At 49.7% G+C, this 17,868-nt stretch overlaps 1 protein-coding gene across 1 annotated transcript; it reads left to right on the top strand.

Moving 5' to 3' along the window:
- Positions 1-1,393: 1,393 nt before the first annotated feature.
- LOC144173159 (uncharacterized) lies at positions 1,394-7,404 on the top strand. Its single transcript, XM_077701666.1, has 2 exons — positions 1,394-1,853; positions 7,240-7,404. Exons 1-2 carry the CDS (start codon positions 1,467-1,469, stop codon positions 7,369-7,371), a joined length of 519 nt encoding a protein of 172 aa, XP_077557792.1. The 5' UTR covers positions 1,394-1,466; the 3' UTR covers positions 7,372-7,404.
- Positions 7,405-17,868: the final 10,464 nt, after the last annotated feature.

Below are 17,868 nucleotides of genomic sequence, written 5' to 3'. Positions count from 1 at the left end.
TACGTCCGACGTATCTTTAAGAAATGCTGCGGGTACGTCCGACGTACCTTTAGACACAGCGTATTTTTAAAGTTGCTATTGAATGCGTTCATTGTTGCATCTGAAAGAAAACCAACCAAAAGGCGAAACGTGGCATTAATGACGTAATTCAAGCCGCCGAAGAACGCCAAGACCGAGAAAGAAAGAAAAAATTTTTGAGCGAGTTTTCAAGTTATCTGATGGACATGTGCAGTAATTTTTGGCTGAGGTACTTTGCGACCTCTAAGCTAAGCACTGAATTTGTTGGGTGACTACGTTCAGCAAGCATTTAAGATTTTGACAAAAGTTGAAAAAAAGTGTTGCAGGGTCCCTTTAAGCCTAGATTTAAGCTTATCAAGGGTGAACCCTATTAACGGAGAGAAGAAGGAAAATACACAAAGGGAAAATGATGCTGATTGCAATGAAAGGGCACTTTCGACAAAAGCACACTAATGCTTCCGCATTTACCACACCTGATGAGATCTGCGTCCGTAGGTGTCCTCCTTATTTTGGCATTGTCGATGATGACCCCGATTCACTCCGTGGCATTTCGCCTGTGGCAACGCTCACTGCGCAGACATCGCGTCCAACGCTTTGCTTTTAGTGCACAACCTGCCGGCGTGGCATAGTCGGCAAGTCATCGGCTTCGCATCCGAGAAGGCCCAGATTCGACGCTAGCTCGACACCTGCAGACTCGGTGTGGTCTGTTCGGTAATTGACGCTGGCGATGTCCGCTTGTTGAACTTTGCCACTATAGGGCCCCGCCATGTCTCGGGACAGACCCACAAATGTTGTATGCGCTGCGTCTAGTAGAAGGTAGCGGGTAAAGCGTTTATGTGAGCCGAAAAAGAAATAAAAGCATGAAATGTCGACGATGTCTCCTCATTCCAGAAGGTCGCAGGCCAGCGCCGCTGCTTGGGCGCGATTGATCGGGTGCCACTGGTCTTCAGCTGGAAGATGGCCAGACTGCTCTTCCACGGTTCTGGGGCCAGAAACTTACGGGAAACGACGGAACAAGAAAGGGTCAGAACGACCTATGTCGGCCGTCTGCGGGCTTTAAAGCTATCATTTTTAAACCATTCAAGTTTCTCTTTTCTCTGGTTTTTTGTTGGTAGCATTTTGCTGATTGCATTCGGTGATTTTGCTCTTTGCCCTTTCCCTGTCCTTTCACAAACATTGCACACAATCTTTATTACTTCGCCCTTTTTGGATAATCTTCAGAAGCTCCAACTTTCGTGCCTTTTCGAGGCTGCCCTAGAATGACTCGTTTCCTTGACAGCACACTCGACGGGTACACATTCCGTAATTCTGCTAGACCTGTAAGCACCATCACCGTCATCCTTATCATCGGCAGCAGCCAATGGGTACGGGCGAGATGTCGAGACAGGAAGAGGAAGAAGCCCATGGCCGCGGCGGGCTGACCGGCGGAGGCGGCCTGGGCGGCAGCCATGATTCTGGAGGATGCCTCCGACCTGGACTGCTTCGTGGAGATCGAGCTGCAGGCGTGCCGCGACGAAGACGAGGACGACGAGGCCAGCCGCCTGCACTCGCCCGCGGCGCGGAGGCGGCAGCAGCAGCAGCAGCGGGAGGGCCGCTGGCTGTCCAAGGTGCGGCTGGCGCTGCGCAGCCTGCTGGCCTCGCTGGGCTCCCTGTGGCGCCGCCTCGCGCCCTCCGCGGCCGCCGCGGCGAGCAGGAGGTGCAGGCTGTGCCCGCGCTGCTCGGCACTCGCCGAGCACGCCCAGGTGGACGTCATGGCCTGGAGCTCGCACCTGGAGCGCGCCGGCTCGCAGGGGGTCGTGCGCATGGACCTGTTCGCCAGCCCCAGCAGCGACCTGGTACGGAAGTTGGAGGGATACCTTTATACACAAAGGTCGCTCCTGTAATGGGTTAACCTGAGACCATACACTGTAGTGCTTGGGCGACTATGGCTGTCCGACCTGTAAGCTCTTTCTTGAGACCCAGATCTGGCGAACCGAGCCCTGCTTCATACTGGTTAAGGGAGGTTATAAAAAGGAAGGGGTCCGGTGTGCAGGCCCACATATGATGTTGTGCTGTGGCCCGTCCCCCGTAGTGCTGGCATAGAATGGCTGTACAAGGGAAAGATGGAGTTGTAAGTGGGCGCCAAACGTGTTCCTCTTCCACCGGTATACGGATGCGCGGGCGGTGCGTGTGTGTGCGGAGGGTAAAAGGGGCCCATTTGCTGCAGAAGGAGCGGAAATGTTCCGTGAGGCATGCGTACGTTGTCACGGGCTGGTCTAGCCCATGGGCAGTAGTGTAAGGCAATACCGGCCTGTGAGACGAGATGTCGGACTGTGGAATGTGTCACTTCACTTTTTCCAATCCCCAGCTTCAGTGTGTGCCTTTTTACTTACAATTTAATCGACCTGATGTGAGATCTGGCCTCCGCAAAAATTTAGAGCGGCTGTTTTCGAATGAGAGAGTTCAAACCGCGACGGGTTGGCCTGTGTGTGAGTGCAAGTGCTATCGCCGCTTCTTCAGCAACGTGAAGGTGACGGGTTCGCATTGCGAGCGCCGTGAGTAGGAGGGGGAGGGGATGAGGGAAAAGAACCAAAGAAGAAGATTCTACGAGACGATATTCCTCTGCACCATGCCCGGCTCTGCTGTTACCGCGTGGGCTTGTCGCGCCCTTCTCTCATCGATATTGTGCGTGCATGTTATGAGAAGGAAGCGAAGTGGAACAGCGTGTCCTGAACAGGCCAATACGAAGCCGAGGGTATACGAGCGCTGACTCGCAACAGGCGTTTCTTTGTGCAGGAGGCAAAAATGCAGCAATTCGACGGCCGTGCCTATAACAGCGAAGACAGGTCAAAGAAATGCAGGTCTAGTTCAGTGATTAAAGGATATGATGGCACGTAATGGGAATACTCCCGCGCTCCCGGCGCTAACCAGCTCGCTCCTGCCACTTACGTACAATTGAGTAGGAATGTCCATGCGGCATGTTCACCGTACCCCAACCCTGCGGGAATTTCAGGAATCGCGTACGTTGTGTACAGTCTGGGAAACGGTTCTTTCTAGGACCATGTGGGCTTTTCACTGTGGTGATGACGTGTCGGCGTGCGCACGTCCGTGCGGGAATGTTTTAGTCTTGAATCAAGTGGGCGTAAATAATATTTTATAGTAAAAAGAAGCATGATTTTCTTTGCACGCCGCGCTCTGTAACGTTATATCATGTTTGGCAATACATTATATTCGCTATACTTATTTGATCAGTGCCGCTGCACGCGAGCTCGCATGTTTGTATATGCGCGATGCAAGCTCTGCTATGGGGTAAAATGTACTATTTCTGTTCATTGTTGTAGGATGTAGGGTATGCTTTTCTCCATGTAACAAAATTATCCGCTCGCCCGTGCATACATTCATGTCACAATACATCGTCTTCGCAGCCATATGTCCTCGCTAAAAGGAGTGGAATGTAGGAGTGGAATGCAGCGTAACCTCACAGTGCTTCTCCGCAAAGTGGAAGACGCAAACAAATTAGCAGTGGCTTAGCTCGGCTATGGCAGGATATACCTAGCGTGGGCTAAGGTTCAGCTGCTTATTCTTAGCTTTCCAGGTTGTGTGCTTACGGCTGCTTCAATGGCACACACACACACGGTGTAGGCATTGTGTGACAAATGTATGTTTATCAAGCGGCTCAGGCGCAGCGTCACCAATCGCCCCACCGCTAAGCTGGTTCCACAGGCACACGCCGGTGTTGCTGCGACGCACGAGCCATCGGTTCCACACCCGGCCACCCCTCGCATGATCATCAAGTGTACCGGGCCGCCACGTGCGGAACAGAGGTCGGCGAAGACGCTGGGCGCGTGGGGTGTGTGAGAGACGCCGGGCAGTGAGCAACGTTCTGTGCGCCGTGTGACGTCACTGCTCCTCGCGCATGCGCAGCACGACTCTCCAGGAGACACGCGAGGCTGCTCAACCTCGGCCAGTGTAGCTCACGCTACAAAAATAGTGGCATTGAATCCCCGTCTGGATTAGAGAGAAGACTGTAGGGTATATAAAATAACAAAGTTGCTTCTCTTCTCGAGAGTCGGGGTTGTGATGCTTCTTGCTAGTGACAGTGAAGCGCCACGAATGCACTCGGAACTCGCCACCCTATTGCGGTTTTTAGCGATTTCCCGTAACAAAAAAAAAAGGGGGGGCTCAACTTGCACTAGTGGTGCAAGCTTGGAGAAACCGCAGAGCCGGCGGCCCCTCTCGTTTCGTCGGAGACCCGGCTATTGCACTTTACGTGAATTATGGATTTCTGAACTTGCCGCTGCGAGTTCTCCATGACTGGCAGGTTCGGATCGTTTTGCCCGTAGCCTTTCACACCTCTCCCGAAGTGGGCCGGGTTAGCACGCGCTAAAACCCGCAGCAACCGGGTTCGCGACCTCGGCGTCTGTGCTAACCCCTTCAGGCGTGAACGCACGGGAGCGGGCGAGCAGAACAGCACCCGAGGGATCGCGCCACGAACGCTGGGCAGAGCGTTCTCCGAGGTCCAGCTGGCCGACGCCGGGCGCTCCTCACGAGGCGCGGTGTTAATGCGCAGCATTCTTTGCCGAGCACCCCCACAGCCAGGACCGTGTAACGCCCTGCACTTCCACATAAATGCAGATATCGTGGAAGTTGCACCCGTAATCGCTTTAATGGCGTAAATGGAGATAACAGGTCGCGCGAAATTCTGAAAGACTAATAAAAATAAAAAGTATAAAAAATTACGGAAAATGGCAAAATGTATAACGCATGGCAGTTCCACAATAATGCAGATTTTGCGGAAGTTCCACCTATAATCGTTATATTAGTGTAAATGAGATAATTGGTAGAAAGAAAATTTGAAACACTAAAAAATAAGAATATAAAAAAATTACGGAAAATGGCGAACCGTGTAACACCTTGCTTTCCACAACAATGCATATTTCGTGAAAGTTTTACTTCTAATTGTTATAATAGCGTAAATGGCGATAATTGGTCGGACAGGATTTAGAAAAACCAAAAGATTTGACTGGAAAAAACTCACACTCAAGACAAGCGGCATAATAATTCTACGCATCAGTGGATAATTCTCTGAATTTCTGCAGATTTTTTTTTTTTGCATATCTTTTTCTGGAAACGCTCGATGGCGGAACTAAAATCTTAAATAGCTCTTCTGTTAAAATAAATCATCTCCGACTTCTTCTTTGGCTGTTTTTTGCTCCGTGATGCTCCGCCCCCTACCGGTCAGGAAACGGATGCGGTAGAGCCGCATTTACATCAAGAATTCGGTAGAATTCCGAAGCACATAAGTTGTTTTGTCGCGGAGCAGGGTCGAGGCCGCTTTGTTATGTATGCCAGGACCGTTTTAATGCCATTCGGGAAGAGCGAGCGATGTGAAACATTATCCAGAGTGACATGCACTACACGGTCCAAGGTATTCTACATTGATACCACTGTTGGGAAAAGAGGCTAAACCGAAAGGTCTACGACGTGCAAGGCAATCCAGGCGGGAATTATCGTGATCACGAGGATGGGAATTGAATGGAAAAGACAACGATGAGAAACGCTAGAGGCCTTCGCGACTACTCTTTACGCCTATAACATAAATACAGCGCTTCTACCGTACCGATGGCGCAGTCTTGTCGACAACCACAGCGATATTTCCTTTCCAGCTGCTTCGGCGTGATAACGGCGCAATATGAACGTTTTTGAGCCCCTCTAAACACGGGGTTCATTTTGTAACCCCTTTCACCTAGAGCCAAAACTTAAAATAATCCCTGCTCTTCAAACCGATCATGATTGCGTAATGCTATGTTCAGACTACCGATGTAACAGCCATATCGTGAGCTATAGACGCAAAAAAAAAAGGCGTTTTACGCAGTTCGGTTGCCTGAGACGTCAATTGACGTCAATATTTAAAGATATTACGACAGCTGCGACAGCAGTCTGAACCTGGCGTAACATAGGCATGCTCTGTACGTAAGTGAATACGGCCATGAACCATATCTCGAAGTGTGTGATTTCTAAAGCATTTCGCGCGAAAGGAAATGACTCGACGTTCAAGTAGCAAATTAACAGGAGAACGCGTAGTACGGAAACCAATTCCATGAACCATGCAGAGCGTGTCGCACTGCTTCTTCTAAAAATGAGAGCGCCATGAACGCAGCCTCGCAAGGGGGGCACTAAAGGGGCCACGAAGGCAAAATGCCACTCTGTTTAATTCGAAAGAACTGGGCTCATCGCTGAGATCCATTTCAACCACGAAACACGTTTCTTTCACAGCGGAGCTGTTTAAGCTTGAGTGTGGTCCGCTGGCGTCAGAAAAAAAAAAAGAAAGCTGCGCCTCCTGTAAATAGGGTATTATAACAGTGAAGTCGTGTTTTGTTCCTGCTCGAGCGTGAGCACAATGGGCATATATGTGTGCTCGGCCCTTACTATACCGTTTTAAATGCTACAGTCTTTCTTGGGCTACTAAAAGACAAAAGAAATTGGCACAGCTTGCTCTAATGGTGCAAGGGGTCGACGTAGCTCGTTCCCCTCGGGGATCTGCTGTAAGCGTGGAGTCCGGCTCAACTTGGCCTCACCCCTCAACACTTAGCCTGGCCTAGCAAGAACATCGCACAGCCTAACAAAACTCAGCAAAGCCAGGCAAACCTCGGCAAAAGTTAGCAAAAGCGGAAGAAGCTAGATCGACCTCCAGCTCCGCTGTTTCTCCAGCCTTGCACTCTAGAGCAGGCGGCGCCATTTTGTTAGCTAAAAAAAACCGCGAGATATGTATTCAAAGACTTCCAAATTTCGCGCTATAGTGACGTGTTACGGGGAGGGCGTTTTGTGGGCCAGCCCAAAAAAACATAATTATCAGTGCGTCAGTTGTGCGTTAGCAGCACCCTGGTGATGCGATCAAATAGAACTCCCATCGTCCGTCGTGTCTCTCGGAGATCTTTGAGGTCGGCGGCCGCCAGCTGCACAAACGAAACTCTTCCGGCTGCCACAGAAAAGTTGCCGCAAAGTGGCGGGGAAGTCTTCGCACGTTTTTTTTCTTTAATATCTCCATTATTTGTTGCAAGTTTGCGATAAAATTGGTGTCATTGTTAGCGATACAAAGAAGTCTTTCTAATGAACCGAGCAGTTATTTTGCCTTTATGCGTATACCCTTTAAGAACTTGTGTTCACCAACTTGCGCAGCAGTGTGTTTTGCTGACGTTGCACTACCTTGTGTGTTTAGCGCGACCTCGTGTGTTCCTGCAGGAGCCGGCGCAGCAACTCGTACGCATCGACGGCTCGAGGAGCAAGACTCTACGCTCTCAGCACGATCTCGAAGCCGTCTGCCTGCCAAAGACTTGCTGCTCGAAATTGTCTCGGACCTCCACGAACTCGTAGCGGCCTCAAATACAGCGTCAAAATTTGCAGTTCAGGAAAAAAAATTGTTAACTTATGAGGAAATTTCCACTCTGAGCCCACAATAAACATGGGCGCGATATGTTATGCTGGCTGTATTTGATTATGTATGTTAAGTGAGCAACGATTAATGAGGAAGGTTTGTAAGAATATAAAACAAGTGTGTCGTAAGGTGTGAGGAACAAATCAAGAATTGTGCAGCAAATACAGATTGGCATGATATAGGCTGCAAGAGATCAATGCATATCACTTGTTTCGTCCTAAATGTGCAATTGCAAACTTCATTCTCGCAGCTGTAGAGGTGCTTACTGCAGGCAGTGATACATTTAAAGGGACTCTGCAGCCCTTCCCGCAAACGCTTTCACGCTTTCCTTGGGAAAGAAGCCATCGTTATTGCCAGCTCAAAGCGGCACTGCGCGTGATTTGCTCTTCGCATCAGATGCGCCTTGTGTATCTGCTTTGCTTTTGTGGTGATTTTGGTTAAAGGGACCCTGAAACACCTTTGATAGACGCTTTCACTCCTTCCATCACGACTGGAAGCACTGCGAAAGCTATAGTTATCGCCAGCACGGAGCAGCGCTGCGTGATTTTCTCGTCGCAGCAGATATACCTTCCCTTTCTGCTTTGTTTTTATGGCTTTATTTTTAAAGTTACTTTTCGACGCGTTCATTGCTGCAACGGAAGGAAAACCGGCCAACAGCCGCTACATGGTCTTAACGACGGAATTTGAGCACGGAAAAACCTTTTGAGCGAGTTCCCAAGTTATCTCATGAGCTAGGAGCAGTAATTTTTGGCTGAGGTACTTTGCGACCCCCTAATCTAAGTACTGGGTGTGCTGGGTGACTACGTTCTGCAAGCATTTAAGATTTTGAAAAAGTTGAAAAAAGTGTTGGGTCACTTTAAAGTGGCTACAAGTGCGTTTATTGCTGCTACTGAAACGTAATTCAAGCGCTACGAGAACGCCAGTACCTGAAACAGAGAGAAATCTTTTAAAAAAATTTCCAAGTTATCTGATGGGCATACATCAGTAATTTTTGGCTGAGGTGACCCCGTATTCTAAGTACTGGATGTGTCTGTTGACTACAGTCTGAAAGTATTTATAGGATATAGGTCGCAAGAAGTGTTGCAGGGTCCGTTTAAGCTAAACCCAAATATGCCTGGTAAGTGCATACATACACGCATACAGATATTCCATACAAATGCATGACACAGTAAGCAGGTCACTTGTACAACAATGAGAGGGAGAAGCGACCCGCCGCGGAGGGTCAGTGGCTAAGGCGTTGTGCTACTGAGCACGCGAGGTCGCGGGTTCGATTCCCGGCCACGGCGGCCGCTTTTCTGACGGAGGCGAAAAGCAAAAACGCCCATGTGTTCGAGATTTCGGTGCACGTTAAAGATCCCCAGGTGGTCAAACTTAATCCGGAGCCCTCCACTACGGCGCGCCTCATCGCCTGCGTTGCGTTGACGCATTCAAACCTACAATCTATCGAGAGTGAGAAGCGTCTCGTATTTGACTCTTCTTAACGCGGTATATCCATCACGAAACTGAAATTTCTGGGCTCAGCGGCTCAATCCAAGAGTGAGTCTGATAGTTTCTAATTATGCTTTGAAAACGTATTAGTTCTATTTTTAATAAACATGAGAAAAACCAAGAACCCTTGCATCGGCCCCCTAAAGAAATAGGTCCAAGCTGTAGTCGAATCCCCTGACATACATTTACTCTGGTCCCCAAGCCATCGTATACGCTGCACTTTTCGCAACTCTTTTCCCATCATTCCAAGACATTTACAGAACTCGTCAAAACTAATTTTATAAATCCGCGCTGAGCAGCCCGGCCCCGAAGATTCAACAAACGCTAGTGAACCGGGCTCCAGCGTCAGCACGAACTCGTGGCTTCCTAACTGAGAAGACTTACCACAGCAAATCTTCCTGACTCTTTCTATTCGAATAAACGCGCATTTCTCTCTTCCTATATCTCTCACATCAGTTTGTCGAATCTGAATGGCTAAGTATCAGGAAATTATGAGCCGAAGGGTCTGGCACAGACAGCTCTCGTGCAGTAAAGCGTTTAGGTCGCCATATTTTCGGCCCCGCGCTGACTGAGCGCAGTAACTGAATTGTGAATGCCCCGAAAAGCAGGGAAACTTTCACGCATTCACAGCTGCATTGGTGCTTCTATAAGGGGACACCCTAAAGATTCAAAACGCGCTCAGCAAAAGCCCGTGCCGTAGCACCAGAGAACTTTCCGCAGTTTAGAGAACCTTCTGCATGGCTTCCTTAGAACTGTAGGAGGGTTTGTAACTGGGCCAGTTGGTTCATTGCATGAAGTTGAACAGCGCAGGGACGGGACTAAGTGCAGAGACGACAAACACGGGCGCTGACTAACAACTGTTTATTTTTGGAAGAAAAGAACATTTATAAGGCTACAAAAACTAGCATGGTTATCAGAGAACGGATTGCAGAACGCGGGAAGACATGGCAAACAGGCAGAGAAGCTCTTATCCAGCATGCGCGCGAAGATATAGGCGAAACGTGAGCTCCTCTTATCCGGCCAGATGTGCGATTTCCTTATCCAGCAAAGCCACCGATGGTGTGCTCACGCATGACGATCCTCTGCTGTGAATGAGGAATGCCTCGCATATTTCACGCGTGCGCTGGCCTCTATACCTTTTCAGGACACGGCAGGCTTCAAAATCAGGCACGCACGAATTGCAAGTTTTCACATGCTGGACAAGCATGCATGCTGCCAGTCCCGGTTTTCAGCGAGTTGGCATATTCGCGCAGCCTGTCATTGAGGCATCGTCCCGTCTGGCCGATGTACGACTTTTTACAAGACAACGGTACTTCGTAAACGACCCCTTCTTCGCATTGGACGAAGGACGTGGCGTGGCTCCTAGTGCAGTGCTTGCGGGCTTCCTCCTGGTTGACTCTCTTGCAAAGCCCGCCCAGCTTGTTGGGCGCTGAAAACAGGAGAGCCACACCTGAGCGGCCGACGATCTTCTTCAGGTTATGACTTACGCCGTGCACGTAGGGAATGACAGCTCTCTTCTTATGCTCGTCTTGCGGGACCTTCTTTGTGGCCGTGTTGCGCAGATCGCCCATAATTCTGTTGGCTACGCTGTGTAGGAGCTGTTCTGGATACCCGGCGGAGCGGAGACGCTGGATTTGAGTTTGAAAACTAATTTCAACTGTGTGCTCACAGGACCTGAAGAGGGAACTCTTAAGAGCAGAGGTGGCTACCGCTCTCTTCACCAACTTGGAGTGGGCCGATGAGTGCGGTAGGAGGGCCTTCTTTGATCGAGGAGCGTACGTCCAGCAGACGTGCTGACGGTCTTGGCGCAGCCGTACATCGAGGAATTGAAGCTCACCATTTGTCGGTTCCTCTTTGGCCAGGTCGAATTCTCCGAGCACACCACAAAAAATCTTGTACAACTCCCGCACTTTCTGGGCACTGCTCCCGATGGCTGCTCGGAACATGATTATAAAATCGTCCACGAAGCGGAATACCTTCTGAAAAGCGGACTCCTTGAGTGCCTCCTGCAGCTTCCTGTCGAGTTGTGCCAACACCAAGTCGCTGAGGAGGGTGGCGAGGTACGAGCCAATACACACTCCCTTCTTCTGGACGAATAGATTATCTCTGAAGCGAACAAAGGTGGACTGCAGGTAGAACTCGAGCAATTCCAAAAAGCCGCCAATGCTTACGCCACAGGCATTCTGGAATTTGGTCGCACAGTACGAATCAATGCCGTCTCGTACTGCTTCAAAAGTAGTTTCGTGGGGCAACGATTAGTATAGGTCTCGGACATCGACAGAGAAGGCGTGTACTTGGGCTCTCTACCCTCAGAAAGTCTGACACTTCTTGCGGACGTCTCACGAGGAAGGGATCCTCTATGGCTAGTACGGAGAGTGACTTTTGTAGAAAGGTGCCTATGCACCGCATACATGTTCCCCTTTCTGACACAATTGCCCTGAAGGGGCAATCTGTTTTGTGGGTCTCGGCAGTGAAGAAAATGCTCAGGCTGGAGGCCTTGCTGCTCCTAACCGAGGCACCCAACTTCTCAAGGCCCATATTCTCACAAAGCTTGAGGGCCTGCTTCTTTACTTTGGATTCTTTCACGTTTTGGATTAGCTTAAAATTGCTCTGAATTGTGGCTTCTGCCTTCTGGTAGTAAATAATGTCCGGGGCCAACACAGCCCGCCTTCCTTGTCGGACTGCAGCAGTTCGAGGTTGTCCTGCCGCAGAAACTTGACAACGATATCGGTCCGCATACCTTTGTTGCTCTGCAGGGAGGATGTCGACGCCTTCGTTAACGCACCTGTCGACGTCTTGTGCAGTTGCCCTCGAAGCTGTGCTCCTCACCAGAGACAACAGTTCGTTCTTGTCCATCCTAGGCTGAACGCAGAACTTCGGTCCATGCTGCAGAATACTTTTTACACGATCCGGTACCTCAGCGCTGCCCAGCACGACTAGGGTGTGCGTGGTGGGTGGTGGACGCGTCTTTCTTGGGAGAGAGCACAGCAGCCTTTGCCAAGCGAACTCGGTGGCCTGTGATGCAATGCGAAGTTCTCGGGAGAAGCTCCGAAGGCCCCCACCAGCAGGGGCCTCTCGGAAGCATGCCACCCGCAGGCACTCCTTGAAGAACCTTATTTGGTGGTGGGTCTCGGAATGAATAATGCGACATATGCGTGGGCCGTGTCCTTGCGACGGCGCCAGAGGTCCAATCAGTTGCGCTACCACTGGAGGAATCAGGTGGTTCTTGATGCTGTAGCTAAACATCCGCGCTCGGCATGTAGAAGAAACAAGCAGATCTATACACTTATTGATGTCTTGAAGAAAAGGTGAAAGAATAGGGCCCGATGTGCGAGAAAGGAACTGTAGGAGGGGTTGTAACTGGGCTAGTTGGTTCTTTACATAAAGTTGAACAGCCGAGGGATGGGACTAAGGGCGGAGACGACAAACACCCTTATAAATGTTCTTTTCTTCCAAAAATAAACAGTTGTAAGTCAGCGCCCGTGTTTGTCGTCTCTGCACTTAGTCCCGTCCCTGCGCTGTTAAACTTCATGGTTTCTTAGACATTGTGACGGCAGGCATGTGCACTGCTCCGATACGTATACGCACATCAGTGTTTAAGATTGGAGTAGCCAGTTTTTTTTTCTTTTTCTTTTTTTTCTTTTTTTGCAGTAGTGCACGCCGCGATCCGTGGATGCACTAGACGTACTGCAAAGTACATTGACTTGTCAGGGCAGTCAATGTCAGTCAGAGATGCCATCGGTTCCAGACTGACGGCGTCAACGACTCGAATATCTTGCAGTAAACAAGCCCTCAACAACCCTGCTTGTCAGTTTTTTTTTTTTTTTGCGTTCCTTTATTTTCTGGCCTTTCTTAGCCACCTGTCACTGTTCTTTGCTGTGGAGAGCAATTCGGTTGGAATGAAGGATACACTTTGAAGGTCTTCTTATCTTTCAATATTTCAAAACGCAGCTCCTGCAAAAGAAAGCGTACTCCACCGATAATATATATAAAAAAAGAAAGAAATCCCGCATCGCCTCATGTCTTTGCTCGTAGAGCTGTCCCTTGTCTCCAACCTGTCTTTGTTCTGGGTCGAGTCCACGCGTTTCCTGTGCTCTCCATCAAAACATTCCCATTCCATGCTAAGACTATACGGCGCGGCCGCTCAGATAAGGCGGCCGTATCTCTGTACACTCCGGCGGTAGAAGGATGCCCCCCTTCTCGAGTTTTCTCGCTCCTTTCCGCGCAAGCACTATGAAAAATGCGATGACTTCAATGGAATGAAAACCGTTTCTGCGCTGTTTGGCAACCCCACATTAATATCCCCTAATATCCCCCTCGTACTGCAGAGAAAAGTGCCACCTCACCTCCCCCACCCCTCCTCCACACTCTCCATCCTATGCCAAATACAGTGAAATCGCCATTAGTCAGCAATTCGATGTGAACTGCAGTAGGTGGGACATGGTTGAGTTTACACCTCTAGCTTCACGGTATAGCGACAGTGATTATATATCTGTGCTAAAAACGTCGCCGCAGTGCTAATCATAATAGTAACAATACTTAATCGGCCAAAATTATATTCTGCCGTCGTCGTATTCAGACGTATAAAGGCCAGTTCACACTTGCGACGACAGCGAGCGAAAGTGACGGGAATCACGTCGCTTTGTCGCGCGACGGTCATTTTTGTCGAATGGTTGGGACCAATTTTCTTCGCAGCGATACAAAGCGCCCAGAATTCCCGTTGCTTTCGCTCGCTTTCGTCGCAACTGTGAACGGGCCTTAAAGGAGCCATGAAGACAAAATACAAGTTGGCTTTATTAGAAAGACTGCTTAGTCCCGATAGCAATGATACCAATATCATCGCAATCTTCGAACAAATAACGGAGATATTAAAGAAAACGTTTGAAGCAGTCGCGACCCCCTAGCCAATTTCTCGCAACTTTTCTATGACGTCACGGAACCTTGTTTGTGCGATTGGCGGCCGCCTAGGAGACCTGTCACTACGACACGTGACTGGACGTCTGTAATGGGGCCTCTAGTTCCATTTGACCGCATCACTTGAATGCTAGCGTGCAGTTAACGCACTGAAAATTGTGTTTTATTGTTGGCCCGTATGACGTCATTCTTGCTCATAACACGTCACTGTGGGGCAAAATTTGAAAGTTTTTAAATACCTCTTGCTTTTTTTTCGTTAAAAAAAACATATTTTGTGGCTCTAATGGAGCGAAGTGAGATACTGAATCTTAAACGAAGTTGTATTTTCTCTTCATGGCTCCTTTAAGTCAGCATTCCGAGGCATGACTGGGTGGCAGCTGCCGAAGGGTTGAAAAGGAAGTGGTTCCGGAGAGGCTGATGAGGACGAAAGTGGAGGAGGAGGGAATGCAATTACTTCTCATTCCCAGTGCCTGTTTGGAACTCTCGGTTGATTGCAGGGTTTAACGCGCCGACGCAACGCAGGCGACGAGGCGCGCCGTAGTGGAGGGCTCCGGATTAATTTTGACTACCTGGGGGTCTTTAACGTCTGTTTGTAACTCTCATATATAGGGCTGGGCACAAGTAATAAATTGGCAAGGAGAATATAAAGCCACCGAAGGAACTGGCGCTCAGGCACGCGCACGCGCACACGCACAAAAAGTGTCGAGATGGCTTTTTTTTAAACAGGAACAGCGGAAGCTATGCTCTGCTGGTGACCTGTCTTTTTCAGCCAAGGCTTCCAAGTCTGCGAATGTAATCTCACTAGAAACGCCACGGGCGGGGGAGGGAAATGGGTGGTAGCTTTTTTATTTGCCAACTTGACAACAAAAAATACTTTGGGTAAGAGCGTTTGAGGGATGGCCACATCGCTCACGCTCGGGCACCACAATAAGCACTGCGGCGTCACATTTGGTAAAACATTTTGAGATAATTGAGAATTGTTAATCCAATTGGTTGAAGGGTGGCTGACGTGTTGCGGCAAGTACATCGAAAAAAATCAGAAGTAGCGACGACGATGGTTGAGATGCGACGCTTTTTGTGCGTGCGAAAATTAAATGACGGTGTGCCAAATTCAAAGCCGCTGCAATCAAAGTCAAAGCGTCTACGATCAAAGTTGGCAATGCCTGCGAGTCAAAGTCCAAACTCAGACGACAGCAAACGAATGCCTCGTGAGTAAGCTGAGCGCACCTCCGTTATCGTCCAAAATCCGAACTTCCGAAGTCCAACGCAAAAGTCCACCTCAACTCAACCAAAGTCCAAATCCAAAGCCCACGCAAATAATCCAAGGCAAATGCTCAGCGACCCGAAAGCGGAAATGGCGCAGTCGCATAGACGTAGAATTCATAACACGGCGGATGCAGGTTCAATTCCTGCAAAGGTGGATGAGGAGGAGTGAAACTTTATTTTTGATCAGAATAAAAGGGAGTTAGGGCGTGTGGCCGCCCGCACAGGTGCAGTCCCTGTTCCGGGGCCCCGTTGGTCAAGGCCGCCGCTCTCACGCGTTGAGCCAGAGCCCTTTGAGACTCCAGCCCCGAGCAACTGAGCAGGGCTGCCTCCCATGCCTCTCTGGTAGGGGAAGGGTTGGGGGATAACGCAGGGTTGCGCTGGCATGCCCACACCATGTGGAAGGTGTCGGACACCTCCCCCCAGTGCAGACACCGCCCATCTGTTTTAGGGTCGAAATGCGTTGCTACTGCAGGGCACATAAATCTGTTCGTCTGCAGGCGCCGCAGTATTCGCTCATCGGCCTTGCTCAGACCCTTTGCAGGGGCTGGGTAAAGCCGGCGGTTATCGCAGTAATGTTTTACGATTTCTCTAAACCGCAGAAGTGGTTTGCTAATCTCCGAGCCGGGTGAGCATGGGTGAGACGCCCGGTGGGTAAGCGCTCGGGCAGCCGCGTGCGCGGCCTCGTTACCTCTCAGACCCTGATGCTCCGGAGACCGCACAATTTATTTAGGTGCGGGGTCTACGAACCGCATCACTCGTTTTGAAATACTGTAGGCCATCGGTGGCACCTTGCCGGCTAAATAGCTTTCACAGGCTCGTCGAGAGTCCGTGATTATAGTCCTCGATTTCGGGTCTGAGGCGGCAAGTGCAATGGCTATCGCCTCGGCTTGCGTGGAGGTAGGAGTCCGGTATAGGAGAGCCCATATCTATAGACTTGCTGGTTCCTGTGAATTACCGCGGCAGTGAAAAACCCTAGAGGCGACGGTCCTGCCACATCGACGTAGAACACGCCTCGCCCATTTCCGTGCTTCCATTCCAGGGTGCTTCCAGCGCGTGCTTCCCTCCTGCCTTCGTGGGTGCGCTTTTCCGTGTTACGCGGAAGTGGATGCACCCGGAGCCTGTGCCGCCGCAGCTCTGGCAGCTTGCATGTCTCCTCTGGAGTGCACTCGTGTTTGATTTGAAGGCGATCGAGCAAGTGGCGCGCCGACGCCGTCTGTGCGAGTCTCGTGTACTGATTTGTCGCATGGGCCTCTTTCAGCTCTTGATATGAATTGAGCACCCACGCGGATTCTCCGAAGCGCCACCTCCTACAAGCTCGACTTGCCTACTCAGTCTGATTAGCCGGCGACGATGAAAGCCGCCACCAGAAGGGAGGGAGGAAGCAAACTTCATTTTTTCGAGGGCGCCAAGGCTTCCTTCTTTTGCCCTGAACGTCAGCAGCTGCGTCGCTGCACCGGGGTCGGCCAGCTTTGCCTCTAGCTAGCATGGACTCATGACCGATTCACCGATTGCCACTGCCAGTGACGTCAACACAGCGACCCGCACATTCGCTTTCACAGCTCCACAAGAAGTGACGCTCACTCACGCAGCAGTCACGCTCACATCGTAAGGGCAAGGAATCGGGCGCCCCCGTAACTTTTCGGCAACAAACTGGGCGCCTTTTTAGGAAATTCCCAAAAGCTTTATCCGAAAAGGGCCATCGTCTGTGTTGTTGAGGGGGATGTACAATTGCCGCTCATTTATTTCATTTTTAGTTTTCAAATTAAGACTCTTTTTGTTGTTGTTGTTACTAGTGCAGTATATTGTCGGGAGTGCAGGACACGCGTTCGTGCTGGCAGCAGTTCATGACATTGTAAATATAGAGTACTCGTACCTTTTTTCTGTCTGCCCATCTCCCTGGCTCAAATTCATTCTATTCTATTATTAGCAGCGAGCTTTCTTATGGTAGTTATAGGTATTTTGGTTGGATATTTACTTCGTAATGGGTAGGTCTATGCTCCGCATTTGACTCTTGATCACCATAATGTCTGAACCACGATAAGTCGTACCTGGTGTATTACACCATTTTCCGCAGTTGGATGGTCGATGACTGAATACAACGTTCCATTCAACTGACCTAAAGCGAGGAAAAAGTTTTTTTCAGCAATATAGTAATCCGGAGTATAATTTCTGAAGATTAGAGTTGTAGATTTTTTGGCCACAAATGTACAACAGAACCTGCCGGCTATTGTTTATTGAATACGGCAGACACACGCTTCGCGCTAGCATGTCTATGAGGAACGTGTCATCAATTTAATTGGATTCTCTGAAAAATTACCTAACAATGCCTTGATAGTGTAGCTCATAGACCGATCGAAATTTGAGTGCAACTGCGCTAATATAATTTCGGTAGCACGGTTCATTCACGCATCGTTTCAGATTCAGTTTCAATTTATTAAGTTTTAGTGATCGATATGGTACATGAAAATACAGAAAGAGATACAGAGCTATTCGCTGTGGGTCGATTACGTGCTGATGAGTGCACACGACTAGTAAAGAATAGGCAATCGAAATAAATAAATACAAACACAATTGCCTAATCCCTGGTCGAAACAACACTGATTTGTACCGCATTGAGCGAAGCCTGTATCTGTGCGCGTGGCGCTGAGTGACTGCACCTCCCTGTTTCCAGGCCGCAGTATCCTCATGCCACAGAAGGATGGTCTGCGCCGTACTCTCACACTCCTTCGCGCCAAGCTGGCGCGCGCGCGACTCTCACAATCGATGAC

This window comes from Haemaphysalis longicornis, unplaced genomic scaffold (assembly GCF_048455015.1).
Source record: "Haemaphysalis longicornis isolate Haplotype H1 unplaced genomic scaffold, Haemaphysalis longicornis Haplotype H1 scaffold_3, whole genome shotgun sequence".
NCBI classification, from domain to species: Eukaryota; Metazoa; Arthropoda; class Arachnida; order Ixodida; family Ixodidae; genus Haemaphysalis; species Haemaphysalis longicornis.
The sequence above is the reverse complement of the archived record's forward strand: the minus strand, read 5'-3'. Positions and strand labels throughout refer to the sequence as shown.